Source organism: Acomys minous, assembly GCF_964271855.1.
Source record: "Acomys minous genome assembly, chromosome: 5".
NCBI classification, from domain to species: Eukaryota; Metazoa; Chordata; class Mammalia; order Rodentia; family Muridae; genus Acomys; species Acomys minous.
The window spans coordinates 87,064,181-87,088,327 of NC_140494.1; the positions used below are offsets into that span (position 1 = coordinate 87,064,181).

At 40.8% G+C, this 24,147-nt stretch overlaps 1 protein-coding gene across 1 annotated transcript in view; it reads right to left on the reverse strand.

Annotated features, from left to right (window-relative positions):
- TBX20 (T-box transcription factor 20) overlaps positions 1 to 24,147 on the reverse strand; it is a 52,331-nt gene that overhangs the window by 23,075 nt on the left and 5,109 nt on the right. Inside the window, exons 4-6 of the mRNA XM_084781852.1 lie at positions 20,859 to 20,967; positions 14,804 to 14,962; positions 6,209 to 6,285 (exon numbers count right to left, since the gene is read on the reverse strand). Coding sequence (XP_084637978.1) covers positions 6,209 to 6,285; positions 14,804 to 14,962; positions 20,859 to 20,967 — 345 coding nt within the window. The remainder of the gene's footprint in view (positions 1 to 6,208; positions 6,286 to 14,803; positions 14,963 to 20,858; positions 20,968 to 24,147) is intronic.

Here is a 24,147-nt window from a genome sequence, read left to right on the forward strand (position 1 = left end):
AGAGTTGACGGGTCACAGGCAACCAGGCAAAGGTGGACTGTGGGCCAAGAGGAGTGACCGTCTACAAGGCAGGGCAGAAGAAGGAGAAGGAAGGAATTGAAGAAGATATAGACAATTGCATGAAGCCATAGAATGGAACAAAACACCAGGCAATGGACGTAGGAGATGTTTATTTTTGTTTTAAAGAAAGGAATGTCAGGATGGATGTATTATGAGGAAAGGCAGGAGAATATATTGCTAGGGTAACTTTTTCTAAAAATCAAAGGGCAATCAAAACAAAAGTTTTTTTTTTAATGTGCATTCATGGTGAGGTGAAGCCAAAGTCAAGGCAGATGCCCTTAAATAAGACAAAGTCCATCTACAGTTAGCTACAGCTTCCGGAGACAAAGTCCATCTACAGTTAGCTATAACTTCCGGAACAAAGAATTTGACAAGGAAGTGGTCCTCTCAAAACATATTGCACTGTGTGCCTGTACCAGCCTAATCAACTCTTCAGGTAGAATAGTTACCTCTTTTCTTTTCTTTTTTCTTTCTTTCTTTTTTTTCCAAGACAAGCTTGTTTTCTCTGTGTAGCCTTAGCTGTTCTAGACTCATTTAGTTTAGACCAGGCTGGCCTTGATCTCAGAGATCCGCTGCCTCTGCCTCCCTGAGTGCTGGGATTACAGGTGTGCGCCACCTCACCCAGCTTTATTTCTTTTCTATTTAAACTAAATCCAAAAGTGAAAAGAAAGGACTATTGCATTCCATCGAGCAAGCTGAATCTGATAATGATGATGAAGGAAATCGAAGAGGACTGAAGAAAGAAAAACAAAATCCTACCGGTTATGAATAGACACAAAAAGTCTTAAATAAAATATAAACAACTAAAGTCTAACAATGTATTTCCAAAGCAACATAAAATCCAAATAGAATTATTCCAGAAAGAAGATGACAGTTCAAAGAGACAATATGAGTATAAAAAAAACATATTATTATGTAAAAGTACAAATATAATTTTAAATCAACTCAGCAGATGTTAAAAGATAGTTGAATATAAACTCTGTATTGGCATAGCAGGTATTTCCTGAACAGGCTTAGGTGCTCATTGGGTCTGTTTAATAAAGAGCACCTGTCTGAACCACAGCCAGCATAATCTACACACAGTAGGACACAGAGCACTACAAGGTAAGGATGGAAGAAGAGAAAATAATTCCAGAGATTTTACTTTCCAACAATATACTTTAGTCATAAAGGAAGATTGTATTTAAAGTATAACTATCAAAGATAAACATTGTTATCTTTTACACAGTACACAGGAACCTAATTGGAAATTTGACAAATATTAATGCTTTTAACCAACCTTTGTGTTTCCTACAGTGGCAGAATGCCAAAGAGGCAGGGACCTTGACTTTTTTTTTTTAATAAACAAAACTAGTGAGATTCCCAATTTAAAATTCTACTTACCACAGCATACTGCATTTCATAAAAACTCTTTATTATAGTAACTTCTAGTAAAATGGATTACTAACCACATATGTAATTCTTTAATAGTCTACTGGATGCATGAGTAGAGAAAATACCTTTTACTTAACCCAATAGTCCAAATATTTTAATACCTAATGATTATTTTAAACTATTAATAAGATTTTTTTCACTTTATTTCCTTTTGTCTCTAAATTCAGGATTGGAATGGCCTCTCCTTGCACTGTCACTGGCCACCTTGAGGCAGCAGATTTGCACTGGATGCTACAGCTTCATAGAACCAGGTATGGAGCTAAGAAGAGCAATGTAGGATTTAAAAACCTGAAAGTGCCGGGGGAAAAAATGGCTTTCATTGCAAGAGAACATTCTGGTAAAAAGGCAAACCCTGAAAGGGACTTCTTACACTATAAACACATCAATTTCCTCCTGAAAACTTGTGTATAAATCTACAGAAAGAGAGTCAAAAACTCCCTGTGACATTTTGGGGGAAGACTTCTGAAGTTCATGTGGATGTGTGTGGATCAAAGCATAAAGAATTTTTAAACACAGCAGTAAAATGGAGATTTGGCATCTCAGACATGCTAGTATTTACATATATTGTCAACTTATGGAAAGTAGAGAAGCAGCAGCTTGAGGACCGGAAGGCCTAGAGGAGACAACCAGGGAGACTCATGATCAAGTAGGCATTTAATGTATAGGCAATATAGGGCATAGAAATATATAGAGTGATATGTTTGTTCTATATTTTCTCAAAAACAAATCCTTTAACGAGGCAAAAATGTACATTGTGAACTAGAAGGAAATGAGATGACTCGTGTTAACTGTCAACTTGAGGAATCGAGAGTCACCTTGCAGAAGTGATCTGGACATGCATGTGGGAACCAGTTGGTTGTATTCATTGAGGCAAAAAGATCCACATCCTGTGGGTGGCACCAGACCCTGGCTGGGGCCTTGGACAGAGAAAGAAACTGAGTAGAAAAAGCAAGCATCCATCCCTCTCTGCTTTCTGGTACTGCGTGTGACGTGACCAGCTGCCTCAGGCTCCTGCTGCTGTGTTTGATCTTCCTACTGTAAGAGACTGTACCTCAAATGGTGAGCTAAAATAAATCCTTCCACCATCAAAGGCTTTTCCAGGGTATCCATGATACATAAATGATTTTCATAAGAAGAGACAGATAATGCAAAAAGTAAGCTCAGGAATATAAATAGGCCAATTCCTAAAAGAAACTTTGTATTTATCCTGTCATGTTAGCAAAAATGAAATGATGGCCACTATGTTTAATAGGGTACAAGTAGGTGGGCAGCCTATCTTTCTATCTTCCATTTTTTAATGCCCAGATAATCTTTCTTGAAAAACTTGGCTGTGTGTAAAACACATTTCAGAGTTTGTATCTGTCTAGTTACAAGAGACACTTAACTAGGCAGATTCACACAGACAGATGGAGGTTACTAAGGGCTGGGGCTGGGAGGAGAAAGAAACAGGGCGGAATTGAGGATATCATCTATTTGTGATAATGAGAACATTCTGGAAAAGGATAAAGGTAATAGTCACATGACATTATTAATCTACTTAATGTCACAGAATAGCTTGCTTAAATGAATAAAATGGTATTTTCAGTTATGTATACTTGACCACTGTTTTCTAAATCATATGATTATAAAGTTTATTAAATCATTTCTTCTTATTAAACACTTAAGTTCTTTCCTAAAAGTCTTGACATTAAATATAGCACTATATCAGAAAACTAAGTAAAAGTACCTGTTTTCACCCAGCATTTTTTGTCTATGGTTATTTATCCTATGATCATAATCCAAAATACATGTAAAGAAATAAACTGTTCATAATGGAAAAAATAAAGAGCCTAGATAACTAAAACTGTGGTATGAAATGAAAAAATAGGACAATTATTACAAGTTATAAGGTAAACCTATATATAGGGAAAAGGGTTAAAAACAATGTTCCGTGACTGATGCCCGCATAGGAAAGTACCCAGGAGAGTGCATGGGCACTGAAATCTGCAGGTCCTTTTGTGCTTTCCTTCCTGGTCAACATTTTTGTGGGGATTTTTTTTTATATACAGTTGAGCAGAAACTTTTTTGTTGGGGGTTGGAAGAAATAACAAAAGCACCTAATTTTGAAGAAAACATCCCAGTTATCTTTCCTTCCTCAGAAGCAGCCCTGAGTTTTTGTGTTTATATGAAGCCACCCTAAAAGGGTGGAGGGCTGGAAAACACCAACTGGCAAGAGGCTGTCCTAGGCTACTTACTACTACATGGAACCTGCAGCAATTCTTTCCCTGGTCTAAAGGGCTAGAAATTCGTTTCTATTAAGTCATCGCTTAGGGCTCTCTAGTGTGCGTCTTAGCTGGCCGCCAGCCGTGCACTTGATAAGGACATGAGTTTCCTTTTACAAATCAGGAGAGCTCTGACCCTGCACAGCAAGGCTGAGCAGAGAGAACAGCTAGGACACATCCAGATAAGTGGAACCTGCTCACCCTACATCCAGAACAACCATGATGCTTCCCAAAGCACCGAGCGCTGACAACTATGAAAAGGCCACGATGAGGTCTAAGGACACAGGGCCCATCTTGCAGACATTTTGGATTGGTTGTCCCACACTGTAAGTTATAAATCTACAACAGGAAATTTAAAATCATTAAGGTCACATATTTATGACATCATACTCAGTTAGGTTAGTATCTGTCATCGTGTCATAAAAAAAATGTGTTTTCCTCTCAGATCTCTTCTGAAGAAAAGCGACCCGGATTCTTAAAGATAGGGCTGTTTTCAATCAGTTACAAGGAACAATTCAATTACCACGTGCCTTAGTGCGGTAACTGACTCCAGACTAATTTGATTTCTTTAGGTCTCTAAAGATCAATTGATCTGATTTGTCCCCATCCCCAAAGGCTCTTTAGGGAAAATTCAGACTTAAATCCCTGGAAATGAAATCCAAAACCTTGGCCGCTTTCACACCACTTAGGTCAGCTTGCAAACTTTCAGCGGCACAGCACGTCAGAGCGCGCTCTCTTGGCCTCAGGATCATCGTAAGCCACTTAGCTTCCCATACAAGTGACTGCGTCCACATCTGAACGTTTACCCAGTAAGTGGAAAATGTGGCCACACGCGTTATCAAATCTGCTGCTCTAAAGGGCAGCCAAGCTGGGCACTCCTATCTCATGAGCGTGCGCACAACTACGGGGTTATTTTTACTCTAAGATCAGTTCACAGAGACCATTCCAAGGTACGCAGATAGGGTATAAAGGCTTAGCTGCAAGGCTCACCTAAGGCGAGAGACTCAGAAACACCTTTTCACTTTAGAGTTACGGTGTACTTTTATGAACGTCACCGGCCACAATTTTCCAACAAACCTGCTCTCTGAAATACTGGCAATAGATGTTCATCCACCGTCCTAAGGCTCTTCCCTGATTTCACCACCTTCTACCACTTGTGAGACTTTCCAAGTTACTATTTTTATTTATTTATTTATTTATTTATTTTTACTTCCCAATCTCTGGATCCCTACACATCCTCTCCATCCATCCATCCCCTTCAATTATACCACCATTCCACGCTCTGGCACTTAGTCAGGGTTGAGAACAATCAGACAGAAGTTGCTAAATCATAGTAAACCTTTTGTTTGAGTTGCCAAGACTGGATGGACAGAAGTGCCAAGGTTGGATGTGCCCATGTGGCAGGCAATGAAAAGAATGTCGGAAATGTGAGGCAGCTGACTGGAGAGTCACACAAAGATATGATGGTACAATAAGTAAGGCGGCTGTCAGCGATGGGGCGGCGTTCCACCCGTCAGCAAACATGTCAGACCTAGTCTGAAGATGAAGGCTAGAAATCTACTGTGAGAGTATATAAAGGGTATAAATAAGCAATTGGGTCAAAACCTCCTTGAAAAGCACATGGCACCATTCATATCGAGACAATAGCTATGGATCTTGACCGTTCAATGCTCCCAGATGATAATGAGTAACTGTCAGGGCATACGTTTAACAATAAATAATGACTGTTTCTTCTTACAGGTCCTCAGACTTAATACTTTCCCTATTGATGACAGCAGCCTACTTTACAGATAAACCTGTGTGGCCCTAAATTATATTGCATCTCCTTGTTTCAAAAGCTCCAAATCATCCCTGTAATTTTTTTGTGTTCTGTTTTTTGTTTGTTTGGTTGGTTTTTGGTTTTTGGTTTTGCAAGACAGCGTTTCTCTATATAACATTAGCTTTCCTGGAACTCACTCTGTTGACCAGGCTGGCCTCTAACTCAGCGATCAGCTTGCCTCTGCCTCCCCAAGTGCTGGGATCACAGGCACGCATCACCTTGCTCAGTCCCTGTATTCTTTACATTATCAAATACATCCACTTCTGAAGGCAAATGGCTATAAAATGTCTACTTCCCTGCAGAGTGCCACTCAGTAAGACACACAAATCAACTATAACTAGGACCCGGTGTCTGATTACAGTAAAACCCAATGTCTTACAATGGAATACATGTCCATATCAAATAAATCTCTTTTCCTGGGAAGCCAAGCATTTGAGAGATCCATAAGCATCCATTCTCAAGACTTGAGAGCTGTAGAATGTAGTTTGTGGTAGGAAGGGAAAGTGCAAAGATGGTGGAGACCATACACTGTACGTCCGTGTGTCATTGGCATTAAAAGGCACATGTTCTTACAACACACTATCTTATCTGGACAAAAAAACAAACAAACAAACAAACAGAAATTTCTCATTACCTCTCAATGTCAGTGAGCCTGGAGGAGTCCCGGAATCCTTTGGCAAATGGATTACTGTCTATTTTCAGCTTGGTTATCTGGAAAGGAAAGAATGGGGTACAAAACAATCTCATTTCCAAGGTCAAGGGAACAAAAATAGTTTATTTCTCAAAGACCCCAATGAGACAGTAGTATCTATAGGCATCACAAGAAGCAATCTGAGGGAGAGACAAGTTGACAGGAATACTGGGTCATGGCTGACATAGTGACGGTTTGGTGGCCTTTCAGGCAAGGGTGGACAAGAAACCTGATTGTGAAATTATTTTAAAGGCCAGGGAGAGCCAGGCGTGGTGGCGCACACCTGTAATCCCAGCACTTAGGATGCAGAAGCAGATGGATCTCTGTGAGTTCAAGGCCAGCCTGGTCTACAAAGTGAATGCAGGACAGCCAAGGCTACACAGAGAAACCCCTGTCTCTAAAAAACAAAAAACAAAAATGCTAGGGAGAAGCTAGAACTCAACCGGGAGCTAGATGTGAGAACTCTGTAGACTATGTGTGCTGTCAGGAGTGAAGGATGAAAGCAAAGATGCTGTCTCATTCTGACTGTAAAGCATCTCATAGTTAACTTTCAAACAATTGACTATATGCTATAATAGACAAGAAGATTAAATGGCCATTAAGAGCCCATGACCAATACTGTGCTAATATTGATGTCATTTACATAAATACAGGATATGAAGCCTTCAGAATATAAATTTACTACCACTATCCTTTCCGTTTCACTAAATTAGAATCAAATCCGTTATTTTGTCAGCCTTCTGTTCAGGATTAAACGTATATAACTGTGTTTTTGTAGAATCAATGGCCAATCTCCAATATTAAGCATCTGCATATGGGAAAACCCACTAGACCCTGTGCACCACCTCCGAGGAAAACTACATCAGGCTGCAAGGCAAAAACCAAAGGAAGCACGGACGAGAGGAGACTCAGAGGGAGTACAAAATCCCTCTGAGCACTAAAGGAAACCTCACGGTAAGCAGGCCTGTGCTCTTGTCCAACAAATAATCACAGTGAGGCACAAAGAGCACAAGGACCCAAGGGCCGGGAAGCCTTTCAGGACCATCTCATCTTGTAACATCAAAGTTGGGGTACAAGTTCATCTTTGGAGGGAGACACAGACAAAACATGCTGAGCAAGGGAAAAGGAGAGTTATGGTGTGTGGGATACCCTCCCTTTTCACACTAGGGAGAAATCAATTAAAACAATGTTTGAAATAGTACTTTAAAAAAAAAATCAGGCTGTATCCAAAGTTTATCCTCAGCCACTTTCTCTTTTCACCATAAGGAAAGACACCATGTTCTTTTAAAAAGGTTTTCAATGTGAACTACACTTACAATGATGCCCAGAAGCCTTTGCCGCCACCCTGCCCACTTTAAAAGCCCCCATCACACGGATGAACTACACAGGCACTCTTCTCTCTTTCCGCCACTGACAGACCACAGAAGGAGCCTGGGAGCATCGTCAGCCTCGAAGGGCACCTGAAACTGGCTCAGAACATCCGCTGGGGAGCGGATAAAGCACAGTAAACGTTCTTTTCAGCAAAATTGTGAATATTGGGAAACAGGGAAGGACATCTGCTAGACAAACAAGACCTGCTCACTATGAAAAGTAACAGCTAACATACACACCAAGTCTGGAATGGCCTCCACAGTGTTCACAGGCCACTAAAATGGTCTCTACATGTGCACATTCAAAGCTCCAGGAGAAGCTCTTCTTGTGCATGGCTGCCCCTCCTGAAGGCCTGTCTGTTTAGCCGATTGTTCAGACTTGAACTTGTATCTCAATGTCAACTTTCAAGAAGGAAGAATAATACAGTTTATTCTATATAAATTGTAGAAATCTTTTAGAGCTCAGCCAACCAGTATGCTCTATGAATCTAAGGCCTGGGGCATGGAGAGATGGCTCAGTAGTTAAGAGCACTGTCTGCTCTTTCAAAGGACCCAGGTTCAATTCCCTACAACCACATGGAAGCTCACAAGTGTCTGTAATTCCAGTTCCAAGGGATCTGACACCCCCCCCCATACCAATGAAATTAAATTAAGTATTTTTTTAAAAAGATTCTAAGTCCCAGAAAGATTTCCAAGACTTCAAGGGGGGAAAGATGCACTTCTTTATATTCAGCAACTATAATTTAAATATAATGCTGAAGTGCTTGCAGCTCCTGAAATGTCTGGGCCATTGTTAGCCAGCATCTATGTAATGGGGATTTGTCGCTTTGGTGCTAGGTAACCCCAGCTGAAGGACACCTGCTCTCTGCCTTGACAGAGCCCGAGACTCTACAGAGACACGCTGTGAAGGGACCTGGACAGTGGCATGCATGCATGCAAGGTAGCAACCCTAAAGGCAAATCAACCCCAAATGAAAAATTTTAACTGTGGGACCAAACCACAAAGCCAAATCTTGCTCTAAGTAGCTCGTTTTAAAGTTGAAAGGGGATTGGGTTTGCCAGTAGTTAAAACTGTCTGGAGAAAATGGCAGATGATGTGTCCAACAGAGACGCTAACACCAAAGCTTCTTGAGGCCTTTTGTCTTCAACATGAGCCATACCAGTTTTTATTTGGTGATATATAAGCTATGCAGCAGGAAGAAGTGTTTATATTATGATGGTGCTTTGTCCTGGGAAGGAGTTTGAAAATTTGTACGTGGTTTTCATATTTCCAAAGCTTAAAGCTCAGTGCCTTTGAATGAGGTAAGTGTGGCTGAAGTCTTCCAGTAGAGAAGTAGAGAAATGTATGTCACCTAACCTGCCCCTGATCTAACATTACTACCATAACTGTGTGCCTAGAAATGAATTAGATGCAGCGTGAGTTTCATGTTTCTTTATTTCTTTGAATTATCTTTCATTTTTAAAATTACCTACCACTAATATTTTTAAACTTTATTTTTTATAACCTTCAATGTAATGTCAATGGTAGCCTTTTTTGTCTCCATATCTTGCTATAATATAATTTCAAGCTTGAAAAACAACAACAACAACAACAAAAACAAACCCACCCTGCAACTGGTGTATCTAGCTACTAATAAAGTATAAGGATGGTTTAATTCAGAGCATTAATTAGAAAAAGAATGCCAGACAGTTACCTAGTATTTTCTTTATGGATGAGTTTGACTAAATGGGGGGTGGGGTGGGGAGGATAACTGGTTTTGAGCATTAGAAGAGAAAGAAAGCCAAAGCCGAGTGAGTCCATGCTTGTAACTGTATGACTTCCAGTGAATACGGCAGCCCAAAGACTGTACCTGCACTCATGCATCCACCTTATGCAGCTTAGCTCAACTCCAGACCCAGCAGACAACCACGGCAGAAATTTCAGACAAGTCTGTTGATCCTTATGTTGAGAACACACCTCCAACTTGTGAGTTGATGATTTTACAGACTAGCTTAAACTGTGTGTTGCTTAAAAGCATTCTATTTTGTTTTCTTATTTCAAGATAAAACACACACACATACACATACACATACATACATACATACATACATACATACATACATATGTGTTTGTGTTGGTTTTTTCAGACAGGGTCTCTCTGCATACTCCTGAGTGTTTTAGAACTCACTGGCTTGCCTCAAACTCACAGACATCAGCCTGTCAATGCCTCCTGAGTGCGGGAGCTAAAAGTAACAGCCACCCCTAGATGTACAATACTTTTAAATAATTAGATTTTCACATTCCAAGTAACAACAAGTCATAAAATGTCAGATACTTGGTTTTTAAAGTAAAAACAAGGAAACTTGCTTCTGAGGGCTTAGTGGTACATTATTTTGCAAAGAGTGGATGTAAAAATGGGGGAAAGGGAAGATACAGGGGATGGGATAACAATTTAAATGTAATATGAATAAATTAATAAAAGAGAGAGAGAGAGAACAGGTGAAAGGGCATTGCTAAGAGCACGTCTGTTCCATCCAACTCTGACACAGGAAGTCCACAGCCTGTGATGCTGCTGGCCTGTGCTATCCTTGTCAAAGGCGGCACTGAAGGGAGAATTAAAAGAGTAAGCCACCAAACATCATCTGTTCCAAAGCCAGAGCTTTCATATCACTCGAAAACATTTTCTAAGATATATTTTTAATTTTATGTGTATGTGTATGTCTGTGAGTTGATGTTCACCACATGTGTGTGGACACCTGTAGAGTCCAGAAGAGGGTATCCAAACCACTGGAATTGGAGTTGGAGGTGGTTAAAACTTCCCAGCTGGGAATGCTGGGAAGTAAGGCCCAGTCCTCTGCAAGGGCAGTAAATGCTCCTCAGCAACAAGCCATCTCTCCGCTCTGCCCCCAGATCAGTTTTTAAAAGCAGCAATATTCTTCACTTGGTGAAGAGAAAGTACTGGCAAGTAAGAATAGCACTGTATGCCTAGGGAACCCTGCAGTTTGTATGTTCCCGCACATGCAAAGACGTGTTTTTACTATAATTGCAAAGATACAGAGCATAATGCATGTGGCTAACCAGAAAATTCATTTGTTTCCATTGCTGTTATCTGTAAGTAAATGCGTGCACACTAAGGGGGCAGATTTTTTTTATACCACCAGCTGTGCCAGAGACCGGTGATTTTACAGTGGCTGTTATTCGCTGTCACAACACTGGACTCTGAATCCATCTGGGTTCCCAGCCATAAGGTGAAATTGGCCCTTGGAGACCATTTCTCCAATTATCAGGAAAAGATCTGACCAAAGGCATTTAGAAATGAAACCTGACCTACACTTCAACTCCACAGCAATGATCTGCTGGCTCAAAAGCAGCGCATGACCTTTAAATCTTAAATTATAAAATAGTTTGTTGAAAGTGTAATGTATTTAGCGTGTATCTAATAATGTAAAGAAATGCAATCATCCATCCCTTGCAAAAAGCTGAAGAAGAAATGCGTTAAAAAGGTCCCATTTTCATTAATTCTAAATAAAAACTACCAGTCTCTATAATTAAGGTTACACACACACACACACACACACACACACACACACACACACACACACACTCCACATTCTTTGGGGGAACTTTGATTTGAATTTAGCAGACATAAAAATAACAGTCACGTGAAAAGTTTAAGACAGAAAAATGAGTGCAAATGAGTTCCTCATGCAAGGAAAACTCGAGGGTGAGGAGTAATCAGAGTTAGAAGCTGCGTTAGTTAGCAGTTTAACCTATTTTAACATAGTCATATTGTCAGTTTCATTTCAAACTATTGACCTTAGAAGTTATTACTTCATTGGCCTTGCAGCACCACCAAAAGGAGGACTTAAGACCCAGAAGGGATCTTGAACCAGTCTTGGCAGGTCTGACACTCGTCACATATGTAGCACTAAGTGAGTGTCGGCACCATTCTAAACCTCAGTTTCAATATTTACAAAATGACACTGTCAGGATGTCCTGTGGGGATTAACGTCAGAATTAGATAGCATTACTGAGAGAAATGTGAGAGGATTTTTTTTCTAAATTAAAATAACTAGCCTAGACCATTAATTTTAATTGGAGCTTATTAATTGGGTGTGGGGGGGGCGCAAGATTGCAATGGATGCTATTGGTTAATACTAAAATTCAAATGGAATGAGTGCTGCACGATATTAAGGAATGTTTCTAATGATCTTCCGGGCCATGATAAGGGCAATATGGTCACAAAAATAATATCCTCGCTGTGGGAACATACTTGCTGGAGAGTAGAAGCGCCTAGCATCTTAATTTGGATGGAGGAACAGGGAGAGAGAGAGGAGTGGAACTTGGTAAAAGTTAATTGTGAAATCTGAGTGGTAGGGACACTAGGTTCACTTGACCATTTGTTGGCAAGACTTTGTTTTGTACGCTGAAGTTTTTCTGATCGTTTAGTGAAGGAAATAATTCAATGAGATGATGACATGACCGCCCATGGTGTCTACTGGCTGAGGTGCGCCTTGCTGACACTCAGGCCTCCAGCTGAGGATGGGAGCTCTCTCGTGTTACACTCACCAATATGCTGTGTGAACACAGCCACATACAGCAGATAGCCAGTGTGGAAAATAATGCCTTGACCCCCTCTAGGAAGTATGCCAAAGGGTCCATCAGAGAAAGAGGCTGAGAAGAAAAGAGGTCTGCCCCCTGAGAAGGGATTTTTAGCTCAGAGGTCACAAACTCTAAGAGCCTTGTTTCAAATCCGTGATGGGCACAGGACGCCACCTTTTAGCTCATGACTCAACTCTGGAGCTGTATACTGCATAATAAAAACACTGTTTCCCTGACTGAATTATATTCCTGCAAAGATTAAGGAAGGAAACCTCTTTTAAGTGGAAGCTTGTGCAAAGCAAGCACGCAAACTCTCGGCTTCCTTATACAATCTGTGCATTACGGCAGAAGGCCTGCTGGTATTTATTTAGCATTGCTCTTTTGCATATTATCAAAGGTGGTAGGAGTTGAAACTTCCTTCCATATTTGCTCTAACTTATTACACTTCAGTTTTTAAAAACAAACAAACTTACTGGGTGTGGTGGTGCATGCCTGTAATCCCAGCACTTGGGGAGGCAAAGACAGGCAGATCTCTGTGAGTTCGAGGCCAACCTGGTCTACAAAAATGAGTCCAGGACAGGCAAGGCTACACAGAGAAACCCTGTCTCAAAAAAACAAAGACAAAGAAACTAGCAATTTGCTTTTTCTAGCTTTGGCCCCTTTTAACAGGAATTCCAAAAACAGCATTCAAAGTTTCCGTATGACAAGTTGTTATTTCATCTCAAAGCATTAGCAAGGTTTCTGAAAGTGGTACACCTGGCACTGTGTCATCAAATTACACACTCATTTGGTGTAGGAGCTGAATGTTGCAGGACTCATCCCTGGATGTCTCACAGCTCTTCTCTGCATCTGGGAGGCCCACTTCCCGTGGGCATTCAAATACAAGTGAGACTGTGGAGTGAGATCCAGATCTTCAGGGTCTCCAGGGTGTTGCAGACTTTGATCTACTCACAAAGTTTTACTTAGATGTTCTCTGAAAGTCTCCGTCTTTCCATTATCATTTTGGAGATCGAAAGATGTAACACTTTGTTTATACAATTAGGTGGTTTACATAACAACTATGCATTGCTTCATCTTAGCCAACATGCCAGGGAATTTTTAATTTTATTTGTCTGTATGTGTGTGTGTGTGTGTGTGTGTGTGTGTGTGTGTGTGTGTGAGTGTGTGTGAGTGTGTGTGTGTATGTGTGAGTGAGTGTGAGTGTGTGTGAGTGTGTGTGTGAGTGAGTGTGTGTGAGTGTGTGTGTGAGAGTGTGTGTGTGTGAGTGTGTGTGTGTGTGTGTGTGTGTGTGTGTGTGTGTGTGTGTGTGTGAGATCTGACTCAGGTCATCAGGTCACACATGCCTGTACAGGCTGAGCCATCTCCACGGCCCAGTCACTGCATTTAAAAACCCAAGTGTGGATAAGCGCTCTTGGCCTTCCTGAACAGCCTAATCTCATGTCTGTATACATTATCACATTTGATCAAGGCAATCTCTGAAAATGGTCTGGTGGGTTCTTAGCCCCAGCTCACAAGTAAGGGAAATGGCAGTAATAACTGTGAAATAAACCTCAAAGCCATATAGAAGCTACAAGCACATGAGCCTTTTCCATCCACTCTAGCCATTCTTAACTATGTCTTCTGTCACACTTTCTCCTTTGCACATGGCTACCTGGGCTTTCCTCTTTTTCCTCCTGCCTGCAGGTGACGCTGATTGCTACCCATTCAGAACCCACAACACACCAACTGCATGACCAGAGGAAGATAAGCACCCTAGCTCCCTACAGCCAATCAAACAAAAGCAAGATGGGGAGCTCTGAACAGCCTAATTGTTGATTAAACTAAAGGTGTGAACATCTTCTACTAAGCACACTCAAACAAATTCTACATCCTGGGTTGTTGTTGTTGTTGTTGTTGTTGTTGTTGTTGTTGTTGTTGACTGCAGAAAAATCACTTAATCTTTTTTCCCCTCAGCTTCCTCACCATTCTTCACCAATGTTGCTACGAACCTATTGAACGTCTGCTGACCAAGAAAGAATAAAATGTTCTGGCAAGCATCTAACAGAACTTGGCCTTAGTGGAACAATAGTTGTCAATGGATACGTATTTACTAAGACCATATCTTATGCAAGAAAATAATGCTCAAGTTGGAAACACAGTGTATGGTGAGAGTCGTAGAAAGTATAACCTGATGTTGTAGCTGTATATTTTGAAATAAATATAAGACTTATTATTTAAAGAGACAATCACACCATTTCCTTATCCTTCAGAGAAGCTAAGCTAGTCTCAGGAAGTGTGGCGAATGTTAGTAATTTGAAAGGCTTTCTTTGGGGTTTGTGTTTATAAAAAAAAAAAAATTGAACATGTTTCAGCAAGAGGAAGAAAGGTAGCAGGGAGTTTCCTACCAAACTGTGGTGGATTCTGGTCAGCATCTGACACCAACCAGCCTGCACTGTAGACAGAGGTCCTAGAAAATAAGCTGGTGTGATACATGACCACTCCATGTGCTCTTTGAGGCCGTGATGCTCACGTTCAATAGTTCTCTCTAAGGCAACTTCCCTTCTGAGTACTGTGGAAATGCCTGTGTGGGAACTGACTGCAAACTCACCAGCTGGTTCTGGTAGGCTGTGACTGCTGTGAAAACTGTCTCTGGAAAGATGAACGTTCTGAATTCTTCCGACTTGAGATTGAGCAGGGAGGCCGTATGGTCTTTCTTCTTTATGATGTGCACCCGCGGCTGGTACTTATGCATTGAATTCAAAATTATCTACAGTGAAGAGACGGGAAGTCCTGAGTTTTGCATCCTTAATCCCTCTATCTAATCTACAACTTCAAGTTGAAGTCTATGATTAGAACCAACCTTTCCCCTTCTTCTGTCAAGTCATTTTCATACAATAATAGAGCCATCCCAGTGAATCACATTTTACCAAAGCAACCACAAATCACAAGAGCCATCTTCTCAAATGATGGAGGCAGGAAAGAAGCCATTTGGATGGCATGCTCTATGTGTTAGCTCAATTTAGTGTGTGTGTGTGTGTGTGTGTGTGTGTGTGTGTGTGTGTGTGTGTGTCTGTGTCTGTGTGTCTGTGTGTGTGTGCGCGCGCATGCGCACTGAACCATCTTCTCAGACCAAGTTTTATTAATTTTTCAAAATCGTGGCTTGGGCTAGTGAGATGCCTCAGTGGGTAAAAGTGCTTGCCTCTAAGTCTGATGAATTGGGTTTGATTCCTGGGAGCTATATGATGGAAGGAGAGAACAGGCTTCTATAACTTTTCCTCTCAGCTCCACACATGCTCTGTGGCATGAATGTACACACACACACACACACACACACACACACACACACACAGGGGGGAATAAAAATTAATAAAAGGAGGCTCAGTGCTTAAGAAAACTTGGTGCTCTTGCAGTAGACGCAAGTTCTATTTCCAAGACCCACACGGTGGCTCATAGCATCCACAGCTCCAGTTCCAGAGGACCTGATGCCATCCTTCATTTCTGACTTCTGCGTGGCCATCAGGCATACACATGGTACATATACATGCAAATCACTCAAGCACATAAAATAAATGAATTCAAAATAACAAGTCTTTAAAACTTTGTTTTTGGTCTAGTCAGACAATAAAATGCATATTTAAGTTTACTAAATAAAAATATTTTCTAGGAGCAAGAGGAAAGTGAAAAATAACTTAGAAATATCATTTTTAAATATATTCTAAATTCTAAAATTCAAACAGACCTGGGTTAAAATCCCAAATCTTTTACTTCATAGCTTTCTTATCTTAGCCAAGTGAATGACTCTCTCCAACTTAGGCAATCTCAAATGCAAAATTAGTGCTAATTTCACAGGGCCATGGTGAGAACAGAAGATGTAACCTTTGTTGTTTGTGTGTGCACACACTTGTACAGATAACCACGGAGGCCACAAGAGGGCACTGTACTACTTGAAACAAGAGTTACAGACATTTGAAAGCTGCCTGATTCAAAATGTGGGACTTAATCTCAGCTCTTCATGGCTACCACAAGTGCTCCTGAGCTGCTGATCCACCAGGACAGCCCCTAAAGACGTCAGCTCTTGTAAAGCACACAGGAAGGAAGGCATACCCAAAAATATAAACTGTGCTATGACAATTTCTTTAACTACTAACTTCAGCTTTGAATTTTAATCATTGTCATAGCTATCTTCCATCTGTAGCCACCAAAAGTTGCAAGTGTTTAGCAAAGATAAACATATCTTAGTTTAAAGGGCAGCTAAGAAGTAGCATTTTCATTTATCCTTTAATTAAAATATAAATGTTTGCCGCTGTACCAAGCAAGCCACAAAACTCCTTTTTATTCTTGTTTGCCCACTTATTTCCTTGTTTCCAGGCGGGGTTTCATTTTGTGCCCCAGGTGGTGGTAAAATCTTGGGAATTCTCCTGCAATTCTCCATCTCTTGAGTGCTAGGCTTCCAGGCATGAGGTATGACACTTGGCTGAACATAGCTAATTTATGGTATAAAATGCTTCTCACCTGTCTCCACTGACACACAGATAGCCACTTAAATGTACAGAGGTGGTCTGCCAGTTTGGAACTGGGGACTCAGCTGTATCCTGTCCTCAAACACCTTGCAATTCCCCAGCCTCAGGACACACCCTGTAAGCCTTGCATGGGCCACTAGGTGATGCTGGCTCTGTTGACATTGCAGTCGAAGGGCCCCTTGCTTTCTTGGCTAACATGGATGGACATGGTGCAGGAGAGAGTTTCTGCAGAAGGTATTTACACACTGTGCACTAGACCCTGAGGGTAATTGATTCACTGTGGATGTCTGCGTCTTTGGGTGATGCCTCTATAAAGTTAAACTACCTTAAATTAGGCCAGGTATGGTGGCACACGCCTTTAATCCCAGTACTCAGGAGGCTGAGGCAGAGGTAGGCAGATCTCTGTGAGTTTAAGTTCAAGGCCACTCTGGTTTACATGGTGAGTTCTAGCCCAGCCAGGACTACATAGAGAAACCCTGTCTCAAAAAATTAAATTTAAAAAACAACCTTAAATCAAAACTATTCTGCCTACACTGAACATGTATACTTTTTTCTTTGCCTTTATTCCCTGAATGATTCGGACTAATAATTATTCATGTAACATTTGCACTGCATTAGGCATTACCAGTAGCCTGCATACTACTCACACTATAAAGAAAGTTATATGTCAATAATATCTCATTTTATAGAGGTGACTTGAGCCATGGCTTCTCTGTTCTCAAGACACCTTGGAACAAATATCCATAGCAACTGGGGAACAACTGACACCACAGTCAGTGTCTTTCTCTTGATCTTTCTAACTTGTCAACTGACTTTGAGTCAACCACTGGAATTGAATTTTGAACCAGCCACTCTTTTGGGTCTCAGACCAGGATAGGAGCAGCTAAGCAAAAATGAGATCTTTAAATAAACTGAAATAAGCTTTGAAAAAGAACATCGTTTCTCTGTATAACGTACTTCCAGCGAGGAGTCCGAGACAATGAGACTTGATAATAGATCTGGAGCCAACACCAAGTAACAAAAGCAAGTATTTGTCTCCTAGTATAAATGTTTATCAGCATTCCTTATATGTTCAACTAAAAAGATAAGAAAAACTTTCAAATCGCATCCCCACTCACCCACAGGAACTGCATACCAAATGAAAAACAAAACAAACAAACAAACATACTTCCACCCTTAAATAGCACGCATCCCACTCCTAACACTCCCAGAGAGTTTCCTGGTAAGGGGTTGAACAGCCTCAGATTCCAAGGACTGCTGAATCTGCACACACACACACACACACACACACACACACACACACACACAGACACACACATACACACACACACACACAGACACACACATACACACACATACACACACACATACACACACACATACACACACACACATACACACACACACACACACATACACACACACACAGACAGATACACATACACACAGAGAGACAGACACACACACACACACACCGCCATTCTCTTGGAGCTAAGAACAACCAGCAGAAATGCAAACTGTTTTTTTCTGAGGAAATACCTTCCCGGGAATAGTGGATGTTCCTGTCCAAGACTAAAAAGTGAGAGAAGTGTGAGACCCTCATCAAATTGATTCAAGAAGCTGGCTAAATAACAGAGTAATTAAAACTCTCTTCAAATGACACTAATTCTGGTGACAAGGGTAATAGTAAAGCATGCAAATTTCAAAGCTAAGGTAAATATAGGCAGCCGCTGACAACTGAACAATTTGACAAGGTCTAATCCACACGAAAAGCTCCTGAAGTCCAGCTACTCCTGAAGCTGATGCTAAAATAAAACATTTAAATTCTGGCTAAATAATTTACCATTGGTGTCTGAAGTCTTTCTGCACAGTCCCAGATGATTCTTAAACTTTCACATGTAGAAAATGCAAGATGAATAAAAAGAATTATACTTTCTCTCAGTTGGAACCTAAAATATTTTAATATGAATCGCATTAAGACTGATGACTGGCCTACAGGGAATATCTCAGATAGTTCATAAATTGTAACCTGACAAAAATATCCACTGAGTGGGAGATATCTTCTATTTTTTAAAAGTAAATTATGCTGATGTTGAAAAAGGTCTATTATCTTTCCAACAGGTGAAACAACAGAAGCTCATTAACCCACTCCCGGTGTCTCTCTCTCTCCAATGCTACCCACAGTCACAAGTAACCTGGTCACCCTGAAGTGGTTGTGGAAACCAAGAAAGGTCTCCTGAAGGCGTGAGGAGAGGCACACAAATCCCAGCCCTTTGTTTAGTCCCAGGTTCAATTCAACTGTAACCGTCTTCGGTACTTTCATTTATTGCCGAATTAAAGCCATTGCCCTGGATATTTCACAGGCCCAATAAAAACCAAGCCTTAATGTCACAAGAACCTTACCTAGTAAGAAAATAAGAAAGAGGGCTTATAATAGTTATCCCGGGATTTCTAAGCCCGGGAAAGAGACCATGTCCTGTCTGACAATGAAGACAAAAACACAGAAATGATCTTTTCAAAGGAAGCATGCCTTGAGTTTCCTCACATAAAACCTAAAAGAGAGTTTGAACATGCATTTCTGTTTAAGAGCATTGAGTCATAGCTGCTTGGGAAATGGCTCAGTGTGTAAAAATGCATGTCCTGAAAGTGAAAGGCCCTCAGTTCAAAACCCCAGCCCCCATGTAATAGGTTGGCTACACAGACCAGCAGCCCCAGCACTAGGGAACAGAAGATCCAAGGACTTCACTTGCCAGCTAGCCTGACTGTGACAGCAGGCTTTAGCTGGGTGAGAGATCCTCTCTTAACACAATAAGGTGAAGAGAGGAGAAGAAAGACACTGACATGCACAGCATGAACACACACACACCTACATACATATGTGAACATGCCCACACAAACACACACATGCACAAATACACACGTAAGCACATTCGATCATATCAAAGACAACACTTTAACGAGAACCATAAGCAAATGACAAGGGCTCTTTTCGTTAGTGGTTGTGTGCTCTGTCGAGTATTGATAGAAGCTCAGAGCTGTTTTTTCTCTTTTTCCTCAAACCCATATTACAATGAACTCTTTACTGACACAAAATGAAGTGTGCTTTTGTTTGGTTTGCTTGGCTTTTTGAAACAGGGACTTGGTTGGGAGGCATTGTTTGGACCAGTTTAGCCTCTTACTACCTCTGTCTCCACTGTAGGGGTTAAAGATAAGTGCTATGTCTTCTGCTTTGTTTATAATTGCAACTATTGTCTATCTTAACAATTACACAGCCCTCCCAAAATGGGACATAACTGCTGCTGGTGGTACAGCCAGTTCTAAAACTTAGAGTCCTGGGAGGGAGGAGCAGTGACAGAGCCAGCCCTGAGACACAGAGACTCTCTGGGTTCCTTTTAGAAAGAAAAGAGAGTTACTTTATCTTACAGTCTGGTGTATTTGGTGCAGAGCAAGGTCACTGGGGATGCCAGGCCTCTTCTGGAGCTTTAGAGGTCATAAGGGCTCTGAGCTTCTTCCCAAACATACTTCCGCTAAAAGAAACTGAAGGCATTTTCCTTCTGGCTTTCAAATAGATATAGCCCCACTATCTGAATGTCTGCTGAGGGGTGGATTAACTGAGTCCCAGGTTGCCCTAGACATTAGGTTTGTCCGTCACCGATGAAGGCGGTACAGGCTTTCAATAGCAACTGGCAAGGATGGCTTTGCAAGCTTACTTGGAAATAAGGCCCTTGCACTCTGCTGCACCTCACAGGATGCGCTTTGCCGGACACACTTAGGACTTCCGACGGGAAGTCTTAGTCCCACTCTCTTTATGTGGTATTATCAATGTACTAACAGAAGTGAAAAGCTTAAGCCCAAAACAGGCTTGCTGGCTGCCCTAAATGTACACTTCCATCATTTTGTCGGAAAACACAGAAAAGTGTTTGTGAAAGTGTTGGCCCAGAAGATCCCTGACCCCTGGCACGAAAATGCCCGTGAATGGCTTTAACAAAGGCAATCGAGGTTCTCATAGAATGACTCAGGCACCGCACCGGAGAGCAGGAAGTTCGAAAGCTGGGAGAGAGGGAAAGCCAGAGGAGAGAGGACCTTCCTTATCACGTGTCCTGTGCATCTAGGGAACCTAAGGAGCAGAGGCTCCTTACTCACGTGGCCATGTTGATCCAGTTCATTGTTGGTAAGTTTCACCTTTTCAAAAGACACCATCTGTTTGAGGAGCTGCTCGCCAGTGAAGGGGGAGTCTGGATGTACGTAGAGCCTAGGAAGATATTGGGGAGCCTTACTTGGGCATGCCTTAACAATCTGTCTTGAGCTACACATATTGGCGCACAAATCTGTCATGTCGGCCCTCAGAGGGCTGAGGCAGAGACCAGCCTGGGCTACATATTGGGATCCTGGACCAAAACGCATAAAAAATTCAGTGTTTATGCTAGATGTTTTGGTTCTAAAGGGACACATAAACAGCATATAGGAGAGATATTTTATTCATCCCATGTACCTTGAGTTTATTAAAATAGCAATGCTGAGTTAACTCCAAAGCAACTAACATACCTCTTCATGTCCCAGATATCTTAGGAGTAATGAATACATTTTCTATTATCAGCTAAGCAAGCCATTTTTTCAAAGATGAGTTGTTTCTCTCTTTTTTTCTCTCTCTCTCATTCTACCGATCTACATTTATCAAATATGTGATCTTATCATTAGAGGTTTTTTTTTTCAAACTGTCCCAGTAATGTCTAAGTTTCCAATATAGGCATTATTGTAAAATAATGTAATGAAACAATTTAGATGAATAAATAATTTTAGGTAATCAACTCATTTAAATTTAAAAGTGACTCAGTTTAATTTACAAATACAAAGGCAGCCTAATTTTCAATACAGGATACAGAAAATGTTCACTAGTCCATAGATCTGAGAGCCCGTCATCCTGCCAACTTTAAAAACTACCACACAGAGCTGTTGCCATCTATATACGTGCCTGCTAAAGGAGACTTACAAGAAGCTAAAAGAACCTCCGGTTATTAAATCAATTCATTTATAGGTAGCTTAAGCAAAAAAAGCTGTGATAAGGAAAATCTATTGTTTATTGATTGGTTGCTATGTGGAAGAAATGCAGACCTTAAGTGGTTGCAAAGACCAGCCATTCCTTCACTCTGCACTTACCCCCCAGTACTGCACTTTGCAAATCCTGATCCTGCTGGCTTCCTCACAAAGCCTTTCAAAATCCAGAGTGAGAGACAGACTAAATGAGAAGGAAGACACACACTCCTTGTTTTCATAAGACAAATTGCAGCCTTTCCTTTTCTGTTTCATTTTTGTTTTTATTTCTGCACTGGGAACTGCCCTGAGGGCTTGGTGCATGCTAAGCTCATGTTGTATCAAGGAAGTGTGTCACCAGCTCTGACAAACTCCTTTACTGATATTTATATATGGTTTAATATATATGGAAAGTCACATTCCTGGTAATGTTTGGGTAAAACTGAAACATCTGCATCATGGTCCATTATACAAAAAGACTATGAGTCTGTATCCACGCTGAAATGCAATGAAAGACATCAGGAGTGAAGCACAGAGGAGAGGCTGGCAGTACAGATTCCTACCCAGGGGAGCTTGTTTCTTTACTTGTTTTCAGGAGGATGCTCATAATTGCCTTATAAATGAGAGAGGACATCCTTTGATAGCTGAAATACAGTAGCATTTCAAGTATTATCTCCCCAAGGCTATAATTTTATAAATACAGTTATTTTATTGATCAATATTGCAATGTCCTCTCCTAAAATCCCAGTTCACTAGAATATCTAGAAATTGACAACCTGTTCTTTCTTTATCATTTTCACTATATGCAGTCACATTAGCATAGATACTAACTTACTTGAATACAAATTACTGTAGTGGTATCAAATGGAAAGTTACTTTTGCTTGTGAATAATGTTGTGCCAATTACAACTACCAAATACTATTATCAAGGACTGTGTTTCCTGATCAGACATCACTAACTTCAGTCTGAGAACTAAGAGGCTTCTTAGAGTTAGAAGTTTCCTAGAGACTTCCTTCCTAGCATCCACTCAAGCATCCTGATTTCCCGGCGTTCCCTCTTCCACGGAAGTGGAAAAACCCAACAAGCTATTTTATATAATACTAATAGCACCCAGGAATCTCCATGAGTTATCTGAAGTATTTCCATTTCGTGTTTTAAATCTTACATTAATATAAATAAGCTGAACCAGGATATATAAAACAGCATACAGGAAATTCTTCCTCCCTCATAACCCTCGTCCCGACCTAAGATTCCAGCAATAGCTTAGGCATGCCTCAGTTAAGATAGCACATGGTAGGCACTTTTCTTTCTCTAACCAGAACAGATTAGAAACATAATCAAGCGTGTCATATTTTTGAAGTCCCGCTGGCCTGCAGCATTTGTCCACACCTTCAGCAGAGGAAGGAAAATGAGGGATAAATAAAAGTGAAAGACTAGAGAAAAAGAAGGATAAAGAAAGCAAAAACAACTCTGTGCTTAGAAAGATGGTTAGGAATTTGATTAGATTCATGTCTCCCTCAGCCCCCTTGAAATCAGTGTTAAAGAAAAACTGGAAACTGAGCACTCCTAAGCCATTACAATCGATACAGTCTGGATCCAGAAGCAGAAGGGCAGTTTGAGCTACATAGTAAGACCCAGTCTCTAAAAATAAAACTTTTTAACTGAATTAGCCCTTCCAAAGTAAATAATAGAAAATACCAAATCTATTAATCTTAATATGTATTATAAGTTATTACTTTTTCCACTTAGAATGACAAATTGCCATTTACAAGTATTTCTTAATCTCAGTTGTTTAATACGCTGACTTGGAAGGCTTGGAAGGTAACCATCCCATTCTCTTTTAAGAAGAGAAAGGCGAAGACTGTTATCATCTCCTTGCTGGTGTGCTTTAGCATGCTGCTGAAGTTGGTGCTCCTTTAGCACTGTGTCCACGTTCCCGCTGAGTCAGCCCTGTGAGTGGCTGCAGACTACATGCTTATAAAGAGCCATCAGACTCTTTGCAACACCTTCATGGATCTTAGATTTGTACCTTCAAATAAATGGTTGGCTGTGATCTAACATTCAGTTAGTTACCAAGAAGTAGCCATGAGCTGTGTCATTTCTTAGTCAAAACAATGGAATCAGCACATGCTACTTGTTTCATGTTAAGAGCTACAGAGGGGACCCTGTAACTTAGGCTATTACTCTATTTCTCCTGGATGCTTGTTTGAATAAAATGCTCAAAAGAAAAACTTATAGGGGCTTTTATGGACAGGGCAGTCCCAGAAAAAAACATTATTAGCAAAAGTAACCAAGCAAACAAGTTGGATTGTCTCCAGGGTTAGCTATGTTTAATGTAAAAGAATATTAACTTACTGAATTACATTTATCCACCAAAGTTGTAAAGGGGGGGGAGGAGAA